The sequence below is a fragment of the Prionailurus bengalensis genome, chromosome A2 (genome assembly GCF_016509475.1).
Source record: "Prionailurus bengalensis isolate Pbe53 chromosome A2, Fcat_Pben_1.1_paternal_pri, whole genome shotgun sequence".
NCBI classification, from domain to species: Eukaryota; Metazoa; Chordata; class Mammalia; order Carnivora; family Felidae; genus Prionailurus; species Prionailurus bengalensis.
In genome coordinates, this window is record NC_057348.1 from 161,590,792 (window position 1) to 161,612,574 (window position 21,783).

A 21,783-nucleotide genomic window follows, 5' to 3' on the forward strand; every position below is an offset into this window, starting at 1 on the left:
GAAAGGGTCTCAACTAAGTGGAATAAAGCCACGGTCTATAACCTTTCTTGAGTAAAAAAAAAATGTTTGGGCATATACGCACATATATATGTTAATATGTAGGCTATAAATCATATGCATGATAGAAAATTTAAAGGACAAGACATTTCTGAAACATTATCTCAAACTTAATTTGTATTATAGGTGATTCAAAGGATACTTTTTTCTGTCACTAGAAATGAGGGGGTGGGTGAGATAATGTCTAAGGTCACCTTCAGCTCTGCATATTACATTCATATTTTACAGACGTAGAGATGACTATACTAAGAGATGAATATACTAAGTATATTTTCAGACATAGAGGTGAATATACTAAGTATATTTTCTTGGTTCCTTTGGTACCACTGCCACCAATGAGAACAATTATGAGCCTTATTTAAACGTTTATTTAAAGGCCTGTGTCTAGATGTGAGTGTCATTGGGAAAGGACAAATAGGAAGCTTCTAGGAGACCAGAGAAGGTACCATTAACCTTGGTGAATTCATTGCAGCTCTAAGCTTGGACCCCGCCAAAGCACAAATGTACCAAACAGGTGAGAAATCACCTGTTACTGAATGCTTGCTATAGACCAGGCATTCAGCTATATCAACACTTTACTTACACACGTTATTCCTTTTAATGCCGTGAACAACCCTCAGGTGTGGTGTTTGTATTCCCAGTGGAAAGATACTAATTTGTGTCAGCCTTCCCTGCATGTGGTTGCCCAGTGGCCACATGGGAACCTGCCTCATCAGACTGCCCGGTGAACACAGCAGCAAAATAGAGAGTTCTAGAACTGAACCGCTTGGTGACCTCAGTATCCTATGTCCTGACATGTCTGTCTCCACAACCATGATCCATTTTTTTTCTGGGTCTAAGTTTTTGTTGGTCTGAGAAAGGAGGTCAGACCCTAGACGTATGTCAACGGCTGACTAGTTTCCTCGGCTTGACCACCCTGTTGATCTGGTTAGCATGGATATCCTACCTTGTCTTGGAGGTGAGTTTATCTATTTCTATTCTCTGATTCACCATTCAGTAACCCAGAGATCTTTATGAGCACATCGGTGTGCAAGAAATGGCATGTACTGTGGAGGGACATTTTAGTGAGAGACGTAATTACCATGTAAACCAATGACAAGATGAAGTTACTTCAGGTAGTGATCATGCTGTGAAAAAATTTGATCAGAGTATCAAGATTGTGTGTTGGGATGGGCTATGGGCAGGGTGGACCGAGAATGTCTCTCTAAGGAGGTAAAGTCTGAACTGAGCCCTGCATGCTAAGAAGGAGTCAGTTACGTGTGAACATAATTTTCTGTTGATCTTAAGAGTTTAGTTTTCTGGGGAAGAGCCTCAGGCCTATAATTCAAAGTGGAAGTCCATTGCCTGTCTCTATAGAGACAATGTGGTACAAATTAGGCAAGTATGGTTGCACTCGTGTTTGGTATTGGGTGATCAAATGGAAATGCAGTCGTGCTTTCCAAATCAAAATTCCAAAGACCTCAACTAACAGTAACATGTGGACTGGATTAAACACTTGAAATCAGAGCCATCTTGGATTTTCCATGGCATGTGATTACCATAGTTAATAGGATACAGTGAGTTGGCCTGGGCACCTTGACCCCACACTGTTGATGTGGAAAGTGTATTTCTAGTTTCTAGAAAATCAAATGACAGATGAACTAATGGAATAAAACCACTTGCCATTTGGGACCGTATCTCTTTTCCCCGACGAAATGACATACTCTTCCCTCAGAGCAAAGTCTGACTTGTATACATTTTTATATCCCTCAAAGCACCTGGCCCAGCGCTCGGCACGTAGAAGAGGCCCGCGTTCGCCTTAAATTCTGAACCTACCCTTGACTTGGAGGGACAGAGCCCTTCTAAGGTCGCACAGTCTGGGCCCAAGGGCCGAGCTGCTGTTCACCCTCCGGCCGCACGGAGGCGCCCTAGAAACTCCGCGCGGTGAGGACGAGCGGCGGGAGCAGCTCTTGGCGCCGGAGGGCCGAACTCCCACAATGCACCTTGTATCAACACGGCACTGGTGGCGGCTTCGAGGAGGGGCAGGGAGCGCCCAGGGGACCGGCACGCAGCCCGAGGGTTATCAGGCGGGGCCCGGGTGTTGAGGGGCGACTGGCAGCCATGGCGGAGTCGGAGCCTACTCGGGTAAGGGTCCTCCTGGCACCGACTGGCGGGCGCGTTCGGGATGGCGGAGCTCCTGGCCGGGGCGGGGCTTCGAGGTCCGGACTCCGGTGGGGCTGGGGGTCCGGGGGGCTCCCGGGCTGCTGCTGGCGAACGCCGACCTCCTCCCGCGACCCCCGGGCTCTGCCCTACCCCTCTCCGGCTCCTTCCGCGTCGGGCCGGAGCCCCAGCGCCACGCACCGTCGCCGAGAAACTTCTCCGAGGCTTGTTTCGTGTTCTTGGATTTGCGACCGTCCCCACACTTTTTCGTCATGCGCTTCCAGGCTGGAGAGGTGGCGCGCTTTGGAAACCCCGGGTCGCCATCTCTGCCAGCGAGCGCGCGTGGTGCCCCGGGACCCCAGGACTCACGGCCTCCCCGCATGTTCTCAGCTTGGTGTGTTTTGCTCGTTCTTTCTGTCACTCTCTCCTGCTGCAGACTTCTGTACTTGGGTCGCGGCCACAGGGTGAAATCAGGCCGGGCTTCCTCCCTTTGGGGACAGGTATTACCCCACAGTGTAGTTGCTGCTTTTGCCTGTGAAGCTCTCGGGTCTCTCCCCCTTTCCCCGGTCCCCATTCGCCCCCATTCGCCCCCATTCGTCCCCATTCAGGGGATGTCAAGACACGGAGCTTGGGGGGTGAAGAAAATCCCGGTTACGGAGTCAGGAAACTGGGGAACTCAGCTCTCAAATACCCATTTGACTGGTTTTAGGCAACTGTGTTTACACCCTGGGCCTCCCTTTCTTTGGCTAGAGATGGAGAGTTTAGGACTGGTTTACTAGATGATCTCAGAGGATCCTTCTAGCTCTGACATTTTCTTACTAGCGGTTACTTTGGTAACACAAGGAGGTTTGCTCTGGAAAGGACAGAGGGAATTAAATTAGTTTTTGACGAAGCATTTCTGGGTCTAGAAACACTTTCGGAATGACGTGAGATCTTTGTGAGAATTGGGCGCTAAGGAGAGCCTGTGGTGAAAAGTTTACCATGAGCAGGTTAAACTTGCTCCTTTTTGATTCTTGTAGAAGGTGGGTGAGAACTAGGAGGGAAAGGATTGGAAGAGAGAAAGGACTGGAAGACTCGGAGAAGGCAGTGTTTGCTTTCAAGAAGTTACAGTGGAATTGCAGAGACACAAATGTTTATAATATTTGCCTCCTCTGACCCTTTTCATCTCAGCTGTTGTAGTCAAAGACTTGGCTTTTCCTCAAGACCAAATTGGTACTAAAGTGGGGCAGGACGACAAGGTTCTAACCTCCAGAGTACTTCTTTCTGACTCGTCAGTGTCAGGGCACCGTTCCGTGCGTGTCACCAACAGACCTTGTCAAAAGAGCCTTAAAAGATCCACCAAAATCCCATACCGCCCTTTAAATAACTTGAAGATCTGTCATTGTAGAATGTATTTAAATCGTTTCGTCTGTTCTCAGATATTACCGCTTCAGATGAGGATTCCGTACCTTTCCTTTGACACTGACCAAGTAGGCACCCTGATGAAGACAGCTAGAAACAATGGGGGTGTGTGTGTGTGGGGGGGGAACACCACTTAAATATATCAGAAATGTAAGTTAATAAAGAATACTTGGAGCCCAAAGATGAGTTCTGAGGCCAACTTGGAGGGCATTTGCTAAACATTCATCTTTGGTGTTTATGGTCCCAAAGGACCTGAAAACCAGGAGACAAAACTTAAGGGGCGGGTGTGTGTGTGTGTCTAAGAAGCTTCCTGCCCCAAATCCTTAAAATGGAGACTTCAAAGGGCAGCATTCAGCATGAACTGAACGTAAGCTCTTAACTCCCAGTATTACACAGAAAATTGTGTGAAACCTTGGTGCTGGGAGATAGATGCAAGATGTCCCTTGAGAATTTATGGTGACTCTGATATGGGATGGTCTAAGAAACCTCAAGCCAAGAATGTAGTTTATATTTACTTAGTTCTTATTTTAAGTAGACTCCATGCCCAGTGTGGGGCTTGAACTCAAACTACCCTGAGATCAGGAGTTGCATGCTCTACTGACTGAGCCAACCAGGCATTCCACCCCACCCCACCTCCCAAGAATGTAGTTTAAAGTACTGCTGTGTATCAGAAATAAACACAGATCTTCTCTGGAGGAATCTGCATTGACTCCGACTTCAAATAATTCCCCTATATAAAATTACAGGAAAATTGAATTAAAAAAAAAAACATTACCAAATAAGCAATGAAAACTACAAGGAAAAGGCAGTAAAAATAATGGACAAAAGTAGACCTTCAAAGATTCTGGATATTGAAATTACATAAGAAAAACATATTAAGGGGTGCCTGGGTGGCTTAGTCAGTTAAGCGTCTGACTTCAGTTCAGGTCATGATCTCAGGGTTTGTGAGTTCTAGCCCCACATCAGGCTCTCTGCCATCAGCTCAGAGCCAGCTTAGGATTCTATGTCCCTCCCCTCTCTCTGCCCCTCCTCCGCTCTCTTGCACATCTTTTATATCTTTTGCGCTTTCTCTCTCAAAGTACGTTAAAAAAAAAAAAAAAAGAAAGAAAAACACTGAAATTCCAGAAGGAAGGTGCATGCACGCTTAACACTTTGCACTGAAGGCTATATTTGATAAATAGCTAATGACTGAGGCTATTTAGGACTGATGCAAACATTAATACATTAGAAACCCAGGGGATCCCAATCCGGATAAACGGAAAAAAAATCTCTACCTAGACACATAATAGTGAAAATAGAGAATACTAGACAGAATTCTTTTTTTTTTTTTTAATTTTTTTTAACGCTTTTATTTATTTTTGAGACAGGGAGAGACAGAGCATGAACAGGGGAGGGTCAGAGAGAGGGAGACACAGAATCTGAAACAGGCTCCAGGCTCTGAGCTGTCAGCACAGAGCCCGACACGGGGCTCAAACTCATGGACCACGAGATCATGACCTGAGCCGAAGTCAGCTGCTCAACCGACTGAGCCACCCAGGCGCCCCTAGACATAATTCTTAAAAGTAGCTGGAGAAAAGAGATTACCTTCAAATGAAGTGTCACTAGATTAATGTGGTCCAACTTCTCAACAGCAACAATGGAAGCCAGACAAACTAGAATGATGTTAGTAAACTGGAAGAGAATAGCTGTGATCCCAGATTTTTATACTCAGTAAAAGATCTTTTAAAGACAAGGGTGAAAAAAATATTTTCAGATGGGGGAGCCTGGGTGGCTCAGTCAGTTGAACGTCCAACTCTTGATTTTGCCTCAGGTCATGATCTCAAGGTGGGATTGAGCCATGCATTGGACTTCACACTGAGCATGAAGCCTGCTTGGAATTCTCTCTCTCTCTCTCTCTCTCTCTCTCTCTGTCTCTGCCCCCCCTTCCCTACTTGTGTGCCATCTCTCTCTCTCTTTCTCTCTTAAAATTAAAATTAAAAAGTATTTTCAGACAAAACTGCCATGTTACTACCAATACATTCTCAGTAAAGGAAATTATAAAGGGTATACTTCAGGTAAAAGGAAAATCTTCCCAAATGGAAAGTCTGAAAATGTAAGAAAGTATGATGATCCATGTAAATGGGTAAATCTGAACAAATATTGACTAAATAAAACAATCTTTTGTGAGGTTAAAAACAAAGGCAAATTAAAATACATGGAAGCATTCATGTAAACTTAGAAAGAGATCAGAATTCAGTTATTCAAAAGCCTTTATAAGTATGCTTACTGTAATATCTAAGATATTTGCTAAAAGACTAGAACTTGCCTGTAAAACCTGCAAGTTAGAAGGGAGAGTAATAGAATAAGGAAAAAAAATCATCTACAAGAAAACAAAGACAATGAAAAGAGAAGAGAAACAGTACAAGGTAAAAATCAATAAAAATAGATCAACAGTTACAATAAATGTAAGTGGACAAAATGTTCTAGTTAAAAGGCAATATTTGTCAAGATGAGAAAAAAATCCAACTATCTAGTTTATAAGAGATACAACTAAAAGATAAAATTACAGGAATGGTTGAACATAAAAGAATTTGAGGGACGCCTGGGTGGCTTAGTCAGTTAAGCATCTGACTTTGGCTCAGGTCATGATCTCATGGATCTTCAGCTCAGAGCCTGGAGCCTGCTTCAGATTCTGTGTCTCCCTCTCCCTCTGTCCCTACCTCACTCATGCTCTGTCTCTCTCTCTCTCTCTCAAGAGTAAATAAACATTAAAAAAAAAAAATTTGAAAACATACCAGGCTAATATTAATCAAAAGAAAATTAGCTCAACTATATTAATATTCCTAGAGCTAGAGGGGGTACTACTACTTTTATAATGGTCAAGATTCAATTTACCAGCTTGATATGACATTTCTAATATTTTGCATCTAATTACATAGCCTCAAAATATATAAAACAAAAGCTGACAACTACAAGGAAAATTCACTAGCATAGTAGAAGACTAACAAAACTTTAGTTTTTATCAAGCAGAGAAAAAATTAGTAAGGTGTGGCACATCCAATAGAACTTTCTGAGATTATGGAAATACTCTGTTTTGCACTGTTAAATATAGTCACTGTTCATATAGTCATATATATATATATACATGGCTATTAAGCACTTGAAATGTAACTAGTATGGCTGAGAAACTGAATTTTTAATTGAGTTTCTGTTAATTTAGATTTAGATAGCTATGTGCTTCTAGTGGCTGTCGGACAGCACAGATATTTTTTTAGCCATATATCTGTCAATATATAATATCAACATACAGGCATACCTCAATTAATTGAGCTTTGCTTTGTTGCATTTTGCAGATACTTTGTTTTTTTACAAATTGAAGGTTTGTGGCAACCCTATGTCAAGTCTCTCAGTGCCATTTTTCCAATACCATTTCCTGACTTCGTGTCTCTGGGTCACAATTTGGTAATTCTCACAATATTTTGAAGTTTTTCATTATTATTATGTTTGTTGTGAAGTTCTGTGACTGGTAATTATGACTTGCTAAAAGTTCAGGTGATGGTTAGCATTGTTTTTTGCAATACAGTATTTTTTTTTTATTTTAAAAAAAAAAATTTTTTTTTTTTCAACGTTTATTTATTTTTGGGACAGAGAGAGACAGAGCATGAACGGGGGAGGGGCAGAGAGAGAGGGAGACACAGAATCGGAAACAGGCTCCAGGCTCCGAGCCATCAGCCCAGAGCCTGACGCGGGGCTCGAACTCCCGGACCGCGAGATCGTGACCTGGCTGAAGTCGGACGCTTAACCGACTGCGCCACCCAGGCGCCCCTATTTTTTTTTTAATATTATTTTTGAGAGAACGCAAGCAAGAGAGGGGCAGAGAGATGAGGACAGAGGATTCGAAGCAGGCTCTGTGCCGACAGCAGTGAGCCTGATGTGGGGCTCAAACTCATGAACCGTGAGATCACGACCTGAGCCAAAGTTGGACGCTTAACCAACTGAGCCACCCAGGCGCCCCAGCAAAGGAAACTTTTTATTTTTATTTATTTTTTATTTTTATTATTTTTTTTTTTTAATTTTTTTCAACGTTTATTTATTCTGGGGACAGAGAGAGACAGAGCATGAATGGGGGAAGGGCAGAGAGAGAGGGAGACACAGAATCGGAAACAGGCTCCCGGCTCTGAGCCATCAGCCCAGAGCCCGACACGGGGCTCGAACTCACGGACCGCAAGATCGTGACCTGGCTGAAGTCGGACGCCTAACCGACTGCGCCACCCAGGCGCCCCTAAAGGAAACTTTTTAAATGCACAAATAAGGAGACAATATTTGCAACACATATAGCATGGATAAAGATTAGTTTCCAGAATTTTCAGAGAAATTCTGACATGGTAAGGAAGTCAGATAACCCAAAAGATAAATGGATAAAAGACTGAGCAAGTAGTTCACTGAAGAAACTTGAATGGCCAATAAACATTTAAAATATGCTTACCCTTAGTAATCAAGGAAAATGGAGATGGAAACCATGAGGACATGTCAATTCAGACCTATTAGGACAAAATACTAGTCTGACAGGAACACATAATTGGGGAACATCTAGAATATGCACATACTATTGATAGGAGTGCAATTGATACAACCACTTTAGAAAACATTTGGCATATTTACTGAAGTTCAAGATGTTTACCCTATTAGCCGACAATTCCCTTTCTAGGACTATACCCTCAGGAAACTGGGCTGTGTCTGTTAGGAGCCATGCACAGTCTGGTCCATTGCAGCACTGTTTGCGATGACAGAGGTGGAGGACACGTCAGTAATGGGACGGAAAAGTAAATCGTGGTATCGGCACATTGTTATTTAGAAGTGAAAATGAATTAATTACAGCCATCTGCAACAACAGGATATTCTTAGGAGTTGTGAAATAAGGATTCTATTTGTGTAAAGTCCTAAAATATGTAAAACTAAAGAGCATACATTGTTTTGGAAACAAACATTTGGTGAAAACATGAAACAGAAAATAGTGAAAAATCAAATTCAGGATAGTACTTCAGAGAGTCATACCGAGGACTTCAGAGGCTATATATCTGTAACTGAGTGGTAGTTACGTGCTTTGTTGCCACTACATAAGATGTATAAGATCTTATGCATTAAGTAGTTTATTTAAACTATTCAGTATTTAAAAATCATGGTATCTCAGAGTTGGAAGTGACCTTAAATATTATTTAGTCCACCTTAATCAAATACCACTTTAGGATGTTATTTCATTATTTTGTACTTCAGTCAAGCAGATTGCAGGTTCCTTAGCAAGGACTGTGTCTTATGCTTAATGGTGACGGGTTTCAGACCATAGCTGCAGTCCCATTGTATGAGACTTGATCTCAGTATAATAGAACACTCGAGCAGGACTGCCCTGGAATATCCAGAAGTATGGGCAACATACGAGTACTGGTTGGTTGGTTGGTTGGTTGGTTGGTTGGTTGGTTGGTTGGTTTTTAATGCATATTTTTGAGAGAGAGAGAGAGTGCGAGAGGGGGAAGAGATGGGCAGAGAGGGAGACACAGAATCCGAAGTGGTTCCAAGGTCTGAGCTGTCAGCACAGCCTGACATGGGGCTGGAACTCATGAACCACAAGATCATGACCTGAGCCGAAGTCAGATGCCTAACTGACAGCCGCCCAGGCACCCCAATAAGTGTACTTACTGTATTTTTCACTGCCATCAGGAATACTCTTAAATATGGAAGTTCTGTAAAAAATAAATTACAAAAGGGGCGCCTGGGTGGCGCAGTCGGTTAAGCGTCCGACTTCAGCCAGGTCAGGATCTCGCGGCCCGTGGGTTCGAGCCCCGCGTCACGCTCTGGGCTGATGGCTCAGAGCCTGGAGCCTGTTTCCGATTCTGTGTCTCCCTCTCTCTCTGCCCCTCCCCCGTTCATGCTCTGTCTCTCTCTGTCCCAAAAATAAATGTTGAAAATAAAATTTTTTTTTTTTAAATAAATTACAAAAAAATACATGTTTATTGTCGAAGTCAGACGATAGTTGACAAGGAAAGGTTAAAATCCCTCCCACTCATCTCCTTGAAGGTAAGTGGTGTTAACAGTTTATTGAGTATCTTTCAGACCTCCCTGTGTGCTGAAACAAACATATACTTGTATATCTTCTCTTCTTTAGGAAAGTGGGATCATAATAAATATATTTCCCGGGGAGCCTGTGTGGCTCAGTGGGTTGAGCTTCTGACTCAGGTTCAGGTCATGATCTTGTGGTTCCTGGGTTTGAGCCCTGCATTGAACTCTCAGCTCTCAGCACAGAGCCCACTTCAGATCCTCTGTCCCTCCTCTCTCTGCCCCTCCCCTGCTTGCACTCTCTTTCAAAAATAAACATTAAAATAAGTCTCTTTCCCTAAAAGTTGGATTTTTAACCAGCAGTGTATGGTGAAAACTCTACTGAATCATACACATAGATCTAACTCATTATTTAAAAAAAATTTTTTTCAATGTTTATTTTTGGTACAGAGCATGAGTGGGGGAGGGGCAGAGAGAGAGGGAGACAGAATCTGAAGCAGGCTTCAGGCTCCGAGCTGTCCAACGGAGCCTGACTTGGGGCTTGAACCCGTCAACTGCGAGATTATGACCTGAGCCGAAGTCGGAAGCTCAACCGACTGAGCCACCCAGGCACCCCTAACTCATTATTTTTAAAGGTCCTGTTTGGTTGTGCCATAATTTATTTAACCATGAACAGACATCTGGATTATTTCCAGGCTTCGACTATTCCAAAGGATGTTACCAGTAATCTCTGTGTGGATGTCAGTAAATAATGCCATTTATTTTTGTAAGATGGATTCTGGTAAATGGGATTGCTAGGTGAGAGGGTTTTTAATGACTTTTATGAGATATTCTTCCCTGAAGTTTGTAGTAGTTTTCATTCCTTCTGGGAGTGTTATGAAAGTGCCAGTTTTATATCCTAGTCAGCTCGGAATGTAGCTCCTTATCCCTCTTTTTCAAGTTTGTCAGCCTGGTGGGTGAAAAGCAGTTTTACTTGGTTATATTTGCACTCCTGACTGCTTCTTGACCACTTGCGTTTCTGCACTCACAATTGCTTACTTTGCAGTTTTATTTTGGGGTTGTTATCTTTTCCTTCCAGTTCATACCCTGTTTACATATATTCTCTCCCTGTCTGTTTTTTTAGACTTTGTTTATGGCGTCTTTCATGGCAGCTAACATTTTCTTCTCTCTTGGCGTTCTAAGTCGTGCTTACTGAGATGCAATTTACATCTGGTATAATTCGCTCTTCAGGCATACAGTTCAGTGAGTTTTGACAAATGTGTAGCTATCATCATGTTACCAAAATATAGAATATTTCCATCATCCCAGAAAGTGTTCCTTTGCATTCACTCTCCTTCTGCCCTCCAACCCCCTTACCCCCCACCCCCACCCCAGCCCCTGGCTACCACTCGTCTGTTTTCTGTCTCTGTCATTTTGCCTTTCCTGAATGTCATGTAAATGGAATAGAGTGGGTGGCATTTTGTGTCTGGCCTTTTTCACTTAGCATAATGATTTTGAGATCCATCCATGTTGTTACATATGTCAATAGTTTGTTCCTTTTTATTGCTAATGTATGATTAATACGCTAATTATTAATATAGTAATAATGTATTAGTATTCTATCGTATGTACCCTAGGGCTGCTGTAACAAAGTACTGCAAGTTGGGGGGCTTAAACACCAGAGGTGTATCGTCTTCACGGTTCTGGGGGCTGGAAGTCTGAAATCAGGGTGTCCACCGAATTGGAGAATCAGATATTCCAGGCTTCTCTCATTGCTTCTGGTGCCCCAGGCGTTTTTTCTTGGCTTGTGGCAATAGAACTCTGACCTCTGCCTCCACCGTCTCGTGGTTGTTTTCTCCCTGTGTGTGTCTTCACATCGTCTCCCCTAAGTACACGTCTGTCTCTGCCCAAATTTCCCCTTTCATAAGGACGCCAAATCATATTTGATTAGAGCCCACCTAATGACCTCATGTAACTTGATTTTCTCTGTAAATATTCTTATCTCAAGATAAGACCACATTCCGGGGCACCTGGATGACTCGGTTGATGGAGCATGAGACTCTTGATCTCGCTGTTTGAGTTCGAGCCCCATGTTAGGTATAGAGATTACTTAAAATAATAAAATCTTAAAAAAAAAATAGTTACACAGATAAGATCACATTCTGAGATACGGGTGGTTGGGACTTCAACATACCTGTTTGGGGAAACAAAATTCAACCCGTAACATAAGAATGGACCCTAGTTTGTTTATTGATTCACCTGATCCGTAGACATTTGAATTGTTTATTGATTCACCTGGTCCGTAGACATTTGAATTGTTTCCATCTCAATAGATCGTGCCAAACAGAAGTAGCAGCTTGACTTAACCACTCTTTTCAGCCTTTTGTTATGTACAAGAGGAGAGGAATTACTCCTTTGCTCAGATCCTGACCCACCTGCCCGTCTGCCTGAAGTGCTCAGCAAGCTGCAGAAAGCTGGCGGCAGAAAGGCAAGAGGGGGCTCCACGAAGCTGGAGAGGAGCGAGTGAAAGTGAAAAGCAGAACAGGCGATGAAATGAGTCTGTCCAAAAGCCTTGTATCGATCTTTTAGGTTAAACTTTCATTTAAATCTTTTTTAGGGGCGATAGTTCAGCTTTTAACCCACATGTTCCATAATGAACTGAGTTGAGTAACTGGAGTAGGTCACGGCCAAGCGTATGTTTTGAGTTTGGGGCCCGTCGGTTGCATTTTGGCCCCTGTTTCTCCAGACCCTAAGTCCTGGCCCCAGCTGTTCTTCCAAAGATACTCCCTCTCAGTGTCTTGGTCTCAGTGGATGGAGAAGCAGCCTTGAACAAAGTGTATGCCATATAAAAGAACATGAGCCTCTGGGGGTTTCGGACTGAGATCAACTTGCAGTGGTCCAAGGGGGGGGGGGGGAATAAGAGGGAGTGGTGGGAAGACTTCCCAGATGTTGGTTTCAGTCATGTCGAGCTTCAGCTGTAGTGATTTTCCTGCTGTTGGGGACAGATCATAAAAACGAGAAGCGTAAGGCAAATGTCAGTAGACTTCATCACGTCATGTCAGTGAACATATATGAAGGATTTAGGAGGTGTTACTGTGCTAACCGCTTGGGCACAAAGATAAAGGAGTTGAGTCCTGTAGGTCCTACTGGGGATTTGTGTCTTTGTTGGTCTTAGAGAATATGCTAAGAGTGAAAAACAGGTAACAAAATATTATGTACAATATAATTTCAATTATGTACAAAATAGATAAGTTAAAAGATTAACAAAAACCTTACAGGGGCGCCTAGGTGGCTCAGTCGGTTGACCATCTGACTTTGGCTCAGGTCATGATCTCACCCCCCTGCTTCGGATTCTGTGTCTTCCTCTCTACCCTCCCCTGCTCATGCTTGCTCGCTCTCTCTCTCTCTCTCTCTCAAAAATAAATAAACAAACATTAAAAAAAAAACCTTACAGAAATACACCAAAATTCTAACAGCTTACTTCTGGATGGTGGTATTTTACATAATTTTTTTCCTTCTACTTTTCAGTATTTCCTCATTACAACGTACATGTATCATTTGCAGCATCAGAATGTAAAAGAGCATGCTTTAAAAAAAACAAAAGTAGAAACTAGGTAGCTCTAAACACTCTTGGACCCACTGGACCCATTGTTTCCTTTACGTGATGTTTGGAAACGACACTGACCCTGTGTCTGATTCTTCAGCACAGGAGGAAACGCCGCTCCACACCTTTGACTCCTTCCATGTTGCCCCCACAAGAGACAGAGAAAAGCTCCTATTTGCAAACCACAGAGATTTCACTGTGGACCGTGGTGGCCGCCCTTCAGGCCGTGGAGAAGAAGGTGGATGCCCAGGCCGCCCGGATACAGAGCCTGGAAGGGCGGACGGGCACCGCCGAGAAGAAGCTGGTGGACTGCGAGAAGACGGCCGTGGAGTTCGGGAACCAGCTGGAGGGCAAGTGGGCCGTGCTGGGGACCCTGCTGCAGGAGTACGGGCTGCTGCAGAGGCGGCTGGAGAACATGGAGAACCTGCTGAGAAACAGGAACTTCTGGGTGCTGAGGCTGCCTCCGGACAGCAAGGGGGAGGCCCCCAAGGTAGTCCCCTTGGGGATTAAGAATTAGGCTAGATGGGGAGTCCTGCCTTTTATTCTTTAAGATTCTGACTTGCTGGCTTTTCCTTCGTAGCCGTGGCTGGAGGCGCTCACTGCGCAGTGTTTGTGATTTCAGGTGCCCAGGTCACTTGAAAACGATGGAGGGTGCTTTTCGGAGCAGGAGTGGGAGAATCTGGAGGACTGGCAGAAGGAGCTTTACAGAAATGTGATGAAGAGCAACTACGAGGCCCTGGTCTCTCTGAGTAAGTAGCAGTTTCTCCCTGGAATTCTCTTTCAGCATCTTACATCCCTGGCCAAGTAGCTTGTGACTCAGACCACACCTGTGATTCTAGTCGGCTTTGGCTCCTCTGTCGATCTGGGCCAGGTCGAGAAATGGGAATCTCCAGGTCCTCAGTTCTCGAAGACTTTTAGAAAGGTCTTGGTGTTGCATATTGTGTATTTCTTCTCTCCGGTCACATAGTCCGTTCCTGACAATATTTACTAGTAGATAAGATGTCATATGCATTGTAGTGTAGTGTGGCCAGGGCTCCTCATGCTGTTTTTATTTTTTTTATTTATTTATTTTTTTAATTATTTTTTTTTTTTCAACATTTATTTATTTTTGGGACAGAGAGAGACAGAGCATGAACGGGGGAGGGGCAGAGAGAGAGGGAGACACAGAATCGGAAACAGGCTCCAGGCTCTGAGCCATCAGCCCAGAGCCTGACGCGGGGCTCGAACTCACGGACCGCGAGATCGTGACCTGGCTGAAGTCGGACGCTTAACCGACTGCGCCACCCAGGCGCCCCTCCTCATGCTGTTTTTAAAACTTAAACTGTTTGACAAGAAATCCTTTGTTACCTAAGATGAGGCAGGCAGCACAGGCTAACCAAAACATTTTCTTGGCATTTGGCTGGACTTAGATCCAGTCACTGTGAGCTCAATGTCTATTTTGTGTTAATTACAAGTGCTGCTTAATAGATGTATATCTTTATATATAAAAGACTAGCTTTTACTTAGTAAGTAGATTTTGGTAAACAAAATCTTTTAAAACTGAAGTCCATGGGGGGCCCTGGGTGGCTCAGTCTGTTAAGCGTCCAACTTCGCCTCAGGTCATGATCTCACAGCTGGGGAGTTGGAACCCCACATCCGGCTCTCTGCTGTCAGCCCAGAGCCCGCTTTGGATCCTCTGTCTTCCTCCCTCTCTCTGCTCTACCCGCCCCCACCCCCAGCTCTCTCTCTCAAAATAAACATTTAAAAAAAAACAACACAAGAATGTTGTATGAATGTCTCCCTCTTTCTCTGCCCCTCCCCCACTAGGGCTCTTTCTCTCTCTCTCTCTCAAAAATAAATAAACATTAAAAAAAAAAAAAAAACAACTGAGTTCCATGGAGGAATGTCAGAAAGACCAGTGTGTGGGGCGCCTTGGTGGCTTAGTCTGTAAGTATCCAGGTTCGGCTCAAGTCATGATCTCATGGTTCGTGAGTTTTAGCCTCGCATCGGACTCTCTGCTTTCCTCCCAGGGCCCGCTTCAGATCCTGTCTTTCTCCCTCTCTATCCCTCCCCCACTTGCACTCTCTCTCTCTCTCTCAAAAATAAACATTAAAAAAAAAAGCCAGCATGACTGGAGCAGAGAGGGAAGTAGCAAATGGGCCAGAGAAGGGACTGCTTGACCTCGGCTGTTATGTGTTCTAGTGGCAGGTTCCTCGGCTGTCCTAGCTGGGGATAATGGTGCCTGCCTTACCTTGCAGTATGTCAGCATGGTTGAAATTAGATACCCTGAAAGGAAGCAGCACTTGAAACCCTGTACAAGTGAGGGCAGGGTGGTGCTGGGGGAAGGGGAGCGGGCTCCAGAGGCCGAATACTTGAGCCATGGTAACGCATGAAGGAGCGTGGAAGGCAGCAGCAAACTGAATAGATCTTTCTAATCGTCTCTAATTTTCCAGTTGTCCCAAACTGCCAGGGGAAAGTGGCAAGAACGGTAGCCCTTTAATCTTTTCAGCTTTTAATATCAACCCTCTGGCAGTGGTCACCTTGTTCGTTGGCAACTGACCAGTGCCCAGTGAGCTTTTACTCTCTCCTGGGCTCACACTGTGCCTATTCCAACCCAGAGGTTCTTGGCCCGCCAGAAGAAGAAGCGGAGTTGGGTACAGGGATGCTGGGTGACTTGGAGGAGGAAGGCCCTGGTGATGTCCACCCAGGTGAGTGGAACCAGAATATTCCATCCCTCTCCCTACTCCCTGCAGCCTGTAATGAGCTTTCCTACTGCTAAACTGCCAAACATTGTCAGCAACCTCATCTGGTATTACTTCTTTTAGATTCCTTGATGATTTTCATTAGTTCACCTGCTAAGGAGTCTTAACTCCTTACCGCTGTGAAGGTCTTGAGTTTCATGACCATATCCTACCTCATGCCTGCTCTACTATAAGAGTAGTGTACGTAATAGTTCTAGTTAAAACCCACTGAAGATTGAAGATAGGGTTGGTCAGATCTTAGGAGTTGGTCAGATCTGGGTGAGAGGCAGGCAGAGCATTTATAAGCCAGGTAATTTGGGGGGAATGTGCAGGAAGATTGGGGCTGGATACGTGAATGTTGAAGCTTTAGGTTTAAGGGTTGTTTTTTTAATCATTCACATTATTTTAACACTCTTGAATTAGTACAGTTTTTATAGTGTATTTTGCCATTTTTCATAGAAATTGAATACAAATTTGTGGACAACCTTAGAGAACTATCATTTATAACATTGTTCTAGAAAAATAGTATTCAGATTTTTCTTCATGAATATAGGTTTAGTTTTTCAGGTCTTAGAACCCAGTCTCCTTCTCCTCCAAATTATCCTAATTCCCTTGATCCTGGGATGCTTTGATTTGAGCCCTTTTGAAATTCACGGATGTTTGTTTAGTTCTGAAGAAACCGAACGTGCTAGAATGTGATCTTTTTTGTTGATCTTCTTTCTCTTGGCAGCAGAAGGGGTTATGATCAAGCAGGAGATACAGTATACTCAGGAAGGCTCTGCGGATCTTCCTGGAGAATTCTCAGGCATTGCAGAAGAGCACGCTTTCCTGAGCCCAGAACATACTGAACTCTGGGGTGGTCAGGGTAGTTCTGTCTTCTTGGATCCAGGCCCTGGAGACACTAATCTGGAGGATCCCATCGAGGGCAGTAGAGACTCTGGCAGTGGCGGCACTCTGGGCTGCCCCCCGAAGCAGGAGCCTAGTAGGCAGGTACAGCTGGAACAGCAGTGTGGCCAGGGCGTAAAGCTGAAAAGGGATGCTTCTGGCCCTTACGAATGCTCCGAGTGCGAGGTCAGCTTCCGCTATAAGCAGCAGCTAGCCGCGCATCTGCACACCCACTCGGAGCCGGGCATGGCCTCGGAGCCAGAGGAGAGCCTTAGACCCAGGCCGCGACTTAAGCCCCAGTCCAAGAGGGCAAAGCTGCATCAGTGTGACGTGTGCATGCGGAGCTTCAGCTGCAGGGTGAGCCTGGTGATCCACCAGCGCTGCCACCTGCAGGACGGGCCCAGTGCTGGCCACTCTGTCCAGGAGAGGTTCTCGCCCAACAGCCTGGTTGCCCTGCCCGGCCACATCCCTTGGAGGAAAAGCCGGAGTTCCCTCCTCTGTGGTTACTGTGGCAAGAGCTTCAGCCACCCATCTGATCTGGTGCGGCACCAGCGCATCCACACGGGCGAGCGGCCCTACAGCTGCTCAGAGTGTGAGAAGAGCTTTGTCCAGAAGCAGCACCTTCTGCAGCACCAGAAGATCCACCAGCGGGAGCGGGGTGGGCTGACCCTGCAGCCGGGAAGGCCCAACGGCCTGCTTTAAGGGTGCCGGCCCCTCGTCTGTCTGGGGGGCGAAGGGGCTGGCATCGGTCCCCCTGAAGAGACACTGTGCAGAGTCAGGGACTGACTTCTTCCTGAGGGGAGTCGCGTTGATTTGCCTTCCCTTGGCCAAGCACCAGGCCGAGCCCAGACACTGTGCTGAAAACTGTGGAGGAGGAGGAGGAGTCGGGGGCCGCGCCTCTCCCTGCCGTCTCTACCCTGCTGTGGAGCTTGCTGTCTCGGGCACCTTCACGTCTCTGGTTTTCTCATTCGGGCTGATACTCGTGGGCTGGGGTTGGCCCTCTGACCCTGCAGGGACCGGTGGCTGCTTCTAGGGCCTGTCCCAGCATCTCAGGTCTTCCCGGGAGGTTGGGTCAGGTCAGTGGAGTGAGCAGGTGGGCAAAAGTGTTCTGGGAAGCATATAACCCTCTCTTTCCTCTTCTTTTGTAGTCTCTTTGTTAATAACAAGTAGAGGACATAATTTAAATGACTGCTTACCCTGTTCTGAAGAAACTTTTTTGGAATTAGATTTTAGTTGATTTAAAAAAAAAATACAGTCTGACCTTGTTTTCTAAATTTCCAGCATTGTAGAGGTTGTTCCTAACATGGGGACTGGGCCTACCCTCTAGGAGGGATTTGTTTATGGGGCTCTTCTAGCCCACCCACACTTAGGCCAGAGATCAGGGGGCAGAGTGCTGGGCTCCCTGTCATGGGGGTCCTTGGCAGTCTCACAAGGGGCTACCTGAAGCCAGAGGAGCCAGAGGAGCCAGAGGAGGAGAGCGGTAGGAGTAGACCCCCAAAGCCCCTGCTGAGAACAGAGTCCCTCATGGAGCCAAGAGCTCACTGCTCGGGAATCCCGGTCTCTCACCGTAATCTTCCTCTTCCCACCTGGTCCTCGCTGGGTTCTGCAGCCGCCCAGGGTAGAAGACTACTTCGTTCCTTATGGTTGTCTGACTCGTTCCGGTGGGTGTTGGAGTTTGTTCTTACTACACCAGTTGTTGAGATTGTGCAGATTACACATGTTCCAAATTAGTTCTGGGATTGACTGTTCCAGAGACGGTGGAGAAAAAGCGCAGAAATGCTTATTTCTCAGGAGTGTTGAATGCTTGCCTCACTGTTGTCTGGGGAGATGGGAGTGGGCTTCTGGGTCCTATGTGAGTGTCCCCTTTGATGATTTGCAGTTGCCTAGAATAAAACTTGCTACTAGCAAAAAAAAAAAAAAAAAAAAAATGCTCATGTTGGATATTTTTCTCCCTTTGTCAAGAATACCGAGATGGAGGGGCGCCTGGGTGGCTCAGCCAAGCGTCCGACTCTTCATCTCAGGTCGTGGTCTCATGGATCGTGAGTTCAAGCCTCGCTTGAGATTCTGCCTCCCTCTCTCTTCTCTCTGCCCTTCCCCTGCTCTCTTTGTGCCTCTGTCTCAGTCTCTGTCTCTCTCTCTCTCTCTCCCTCTCTCCAGACAAATAATATGGAAGAGGTGGCTGACCTGGAGCAGTGACAGAGGCATAAAGTCACAGCCTGACCTGCATTTTACTTCAGTTTAGGACAGACGAGAGGAGGGCATGTACGAGGATATTCGTGGGACCTTGTTTGTGATCGAGGGCCGCACACAGTCTGGGTGTTGGTTGTTGGGAGATGGAAGGAAGAGAGGGCAGGTAGGGTGTGATCTCAGGGGGTACTGGGTAGCAGGAATGTCGGCTTGGATATGCATGTGGCCACATTGGTGGTTGATCTTAAACATGCAGTGCCGAGTGGGAAAATGTAAGCAACTGGACGGGATCTACGACAATACCATTTATATGAAATGCACGTACACAAAACATTTTGTAAGAACACCTGGAAACCAAAAGTGACACCTTAAAGGCATTACAGTTGCCTATGGGAGCGGTGAGAGGGACGTGGGGATAAAAAGGAATAAATAAATAGATAAAAATAAACGCAGGTCGCTGTAAGGTGTGGGACTGGCTTGGTGTAGAAATTGAACATGAAGGGAATGCAGGCGCCGTGTTCAGCTGAGGTGTCGGGCTTCGTACATATATGTAGGAAAAACCTCTGGAGCTACTCCAGGTTCCTTCTACAGGCTCCGGCCCCCAAGCTTTTTTGCATCCTGGATTCCCCTAAATCCCATCCTTGAATATCCTTACCTGCCAGTTGAGTGTCTTAATGTGACCAGTCTTTGGCATTGTGGGGAGAAAAACAAAGGACAGGATAGGATTCTGGTTCTCTGGCAGCCTTTAAGTTTTCCCTGAGGCAGAACAATTTATCAGGCCTTTGGACTACTGTAATAATGGCTAATAATTGCTGAGCCCTCATGTGTGAGGCACTCTTTTAAAAGTGAACTCAGCCCTCACACCAGCCTCTTGGGGGGTACGATTATACCCCGTTTCACATCTCGCATTCTGCGAGATGAAGTGACCGGCGGAGGTTGCTGGCAACCCAGGCCATCTTGCCTCAGAGCCCATACACTTGACCATGGGTGCTTCTGGTTGACCGTAACCAAGCACCTCGGGTCCAGGCTGGGTTCTGAGTCTTTGTTACCCAAAGCATGGGTTGCACCAGCGGCATCGGCATGGCCGGGGGGCTTTGTAGAAATGCAGACTCAGACCCACCGAAGCCGAGTCTGCAGGTTTTAACAAGATCTCCGGGTCTGTGTCTGCGTCTGTGTCTGCGGTGCCTTCTTGAGTGTGATACAAAATACCAACCTTTTGCCGGCTCTGCTAGGTGCCGGGAGGGAAACGGGAAATGGAGCTGTCGGAAGGACAAGGATGATCAAGTTAGAAAGTTTTAAATCGACAGTAAGGAAGAATTAAATGCCGAACATTAGTGACTCTCATCTGTCCTGTCTTCTCTCCTTCCTTTCCTACAGATTAGGGTCCAGATTGTTGCCCACCTAAACTGTCCGGTAGCCTAACTGCTCTCCTGCCCTTCACCACATCCTTTATGCTACCAGAGTCATTGTCCTGGCACACGAATTGGAGAAGGGCTTTCCTCCAAGACAAAGAGCCGGCTTTTTAGTATAGAACTTACACTTTGACCGCCTAAAACCTAACCTGCTCCGAGTTTCTTCCCCTTTCACTCTCTAAAGTATCCTTGCTGCTGCCACATTGGGCTGCCTGCCACTTAGTGAATAAGCTGTGCCTTCCATTTTCCAGGAATTCCCTTCTTTGTGAACCAAATACTATTTATTTTTCGCTGCTCAGTTAAAATTTTTTTTTTTTTAATGTTTATTTTTGAGAAAGAGTGAGACAGCGCGAGCAGGGGAGGGCCAGGGAGAGGGAGACACAGAATCCAAAGCAGGCTCCAGGCCCCCAGCTGTCAGCACAGAGCCCGACGTGGGGCTGGAACCACGAACCGGGAGAACATGACCTGAGCCGAAGTCGGACGCTCAACCGACTGAGCCACCCAGGCGTCCCTCGCTGCTCAGTTTATAAGCCCCCTTGTGTGAACGCTTCCCTCATGTGTTTCTTTTATTCAACAAATCTATATCACACCTGTCATCTAGGCACTTTTATTTTTATTTATTTTTTTAAATTTATTACTTTTTTTTGATGTTTATCTTTGAGACAGAGAGAGAGATGATGTGAGCGGACAAGGGGCAGAGAGAGAGGGAGGCAGAGAATCCGAAGCAGGCTCCAGACTCCGAGCTGTCAGCACAGAGCCTGACAAACAGCTGGAAGTCAGACGCTCAACCCACGGAGCCACCCAGGCGCCCCGAGGCACTTTTAAATACTTGGGATATTTAAGTGTACAAAACAGATCTTTGGCCTAGTCGAGTTTGTATTCTATCAAAATCTGTCTCCTCCTTGTGCTGTGTGTTTGCATAACCCTTTCCCAGACTGGTGCAAGATTCCATTCCACCTGAGAGTGTGTCCGCTCACAAGTATCTGAGTAGCCTCCGGGTGCAAGGTCTGCAGAGGATGTGGACGGTTAAATCAGACAGAGGTCTTGCTCTTGGGGTTTACAGGCTGTTAAGGGAATCTAATACAAGGTAAAATTGTATGTCCCAAGTGAGGCTGAAGGTCTGTTAGAATTCAGAGAATTCTTAAGTCGGTTAAGCATCCAATTCTTGGTCTTGGCTCAGGGCTTGATCTCCGGGTTGTGAGTTCAGGTCCCGAATTGGGCCCTGGAGTGGGTGCAAAGCCTACTTAAAAGAGAATTCAGAGAACAATTACATTTAGTTGTGGGGGTTGAGGAAGGCTTTATGAGAGGTGAATTTTTTTTTTTTAATGTGTGTTTATTTTTGAGAGAGAGAGAGACAAGAGTGCAAGCA

At 45.6% G+C, this 21,783-nt stretch overlaps 1 protein-coding gene and 1 long non-coding RNA gene across 3 annotated transcripts; one reads left to right on the forward strand and one right to left on the reverse strand.

The window, feature by feature from the left end:
• Positions 1-2,025: 2,025 nt before the first annotated feature.
• Positions 2,026-18,089, forward strand: ZNF212 (zinc finger protein 212). Of its 2 annotated transcripts, none has more exons than XM_043589834.1 (5): positions 2,026-2,181; positions 13,311-13,700; positions 13,833-13,959; positions 15,808-15,897; positions 16,661-18,089. In XM_043589834.1, exons 1-5 carry the CDS (start codon positions 2,158-2,160, stop codon positions 17,515-17,517), a joined length of 1,488 nt encoding a protein of 495 aa, XP_043445769.1. In that variant the 5' UTR covers positions 2,026-2,157; the 3' UTR covers positions 17,518-18,089. The 2 variants fall into 2 exon arrangements, with proteins under 2 accessions (XP_043445769.1, XP_043445771.1); XM_043589836.1 differs by having other exon boundaries at positions 2,027-2,181; positions 16,664-18,089.
• LOC122488485 lies at positions 11,833-12,165 on the reverse strand. The gene is made up of 2 exons (XR_006298626.1): positions 11,902-12,165; positions 11,833-11,865 (listed from the first exon to the last, which is right to left on the reverse strand). It is a non-coding gene; the product is annotated as an uncharacterized LOC122488485 (long non-coding RNA).
• Positions 18,090-21,783: the final 3,694 nt, after the last annotated feature.

Bases quoted from the DNA above. Each gene is read 5' to 3' on its own strand.
- ZNF212 (XM_043589834.1), top strand. From the start codon at position 2,158: ATGGCGGAGTCGGAGCCTACTCGG. The intron at 13,701-13,832 runs GTAGTCCCCTTG...TTGTGATTTCAG, and splicing joins GCAAGGGGGAGGCCCCCAAG to GTGCCCAGGTCACTTGAAAA. The intron at 13,960-15,807 runs GTAAGTAGCAGT...ATTCCAACCCAG, and splicing joins CGAGGCCCTGGTCTCTCTGA to AGGTTCTTGGCCCGCCAGAA.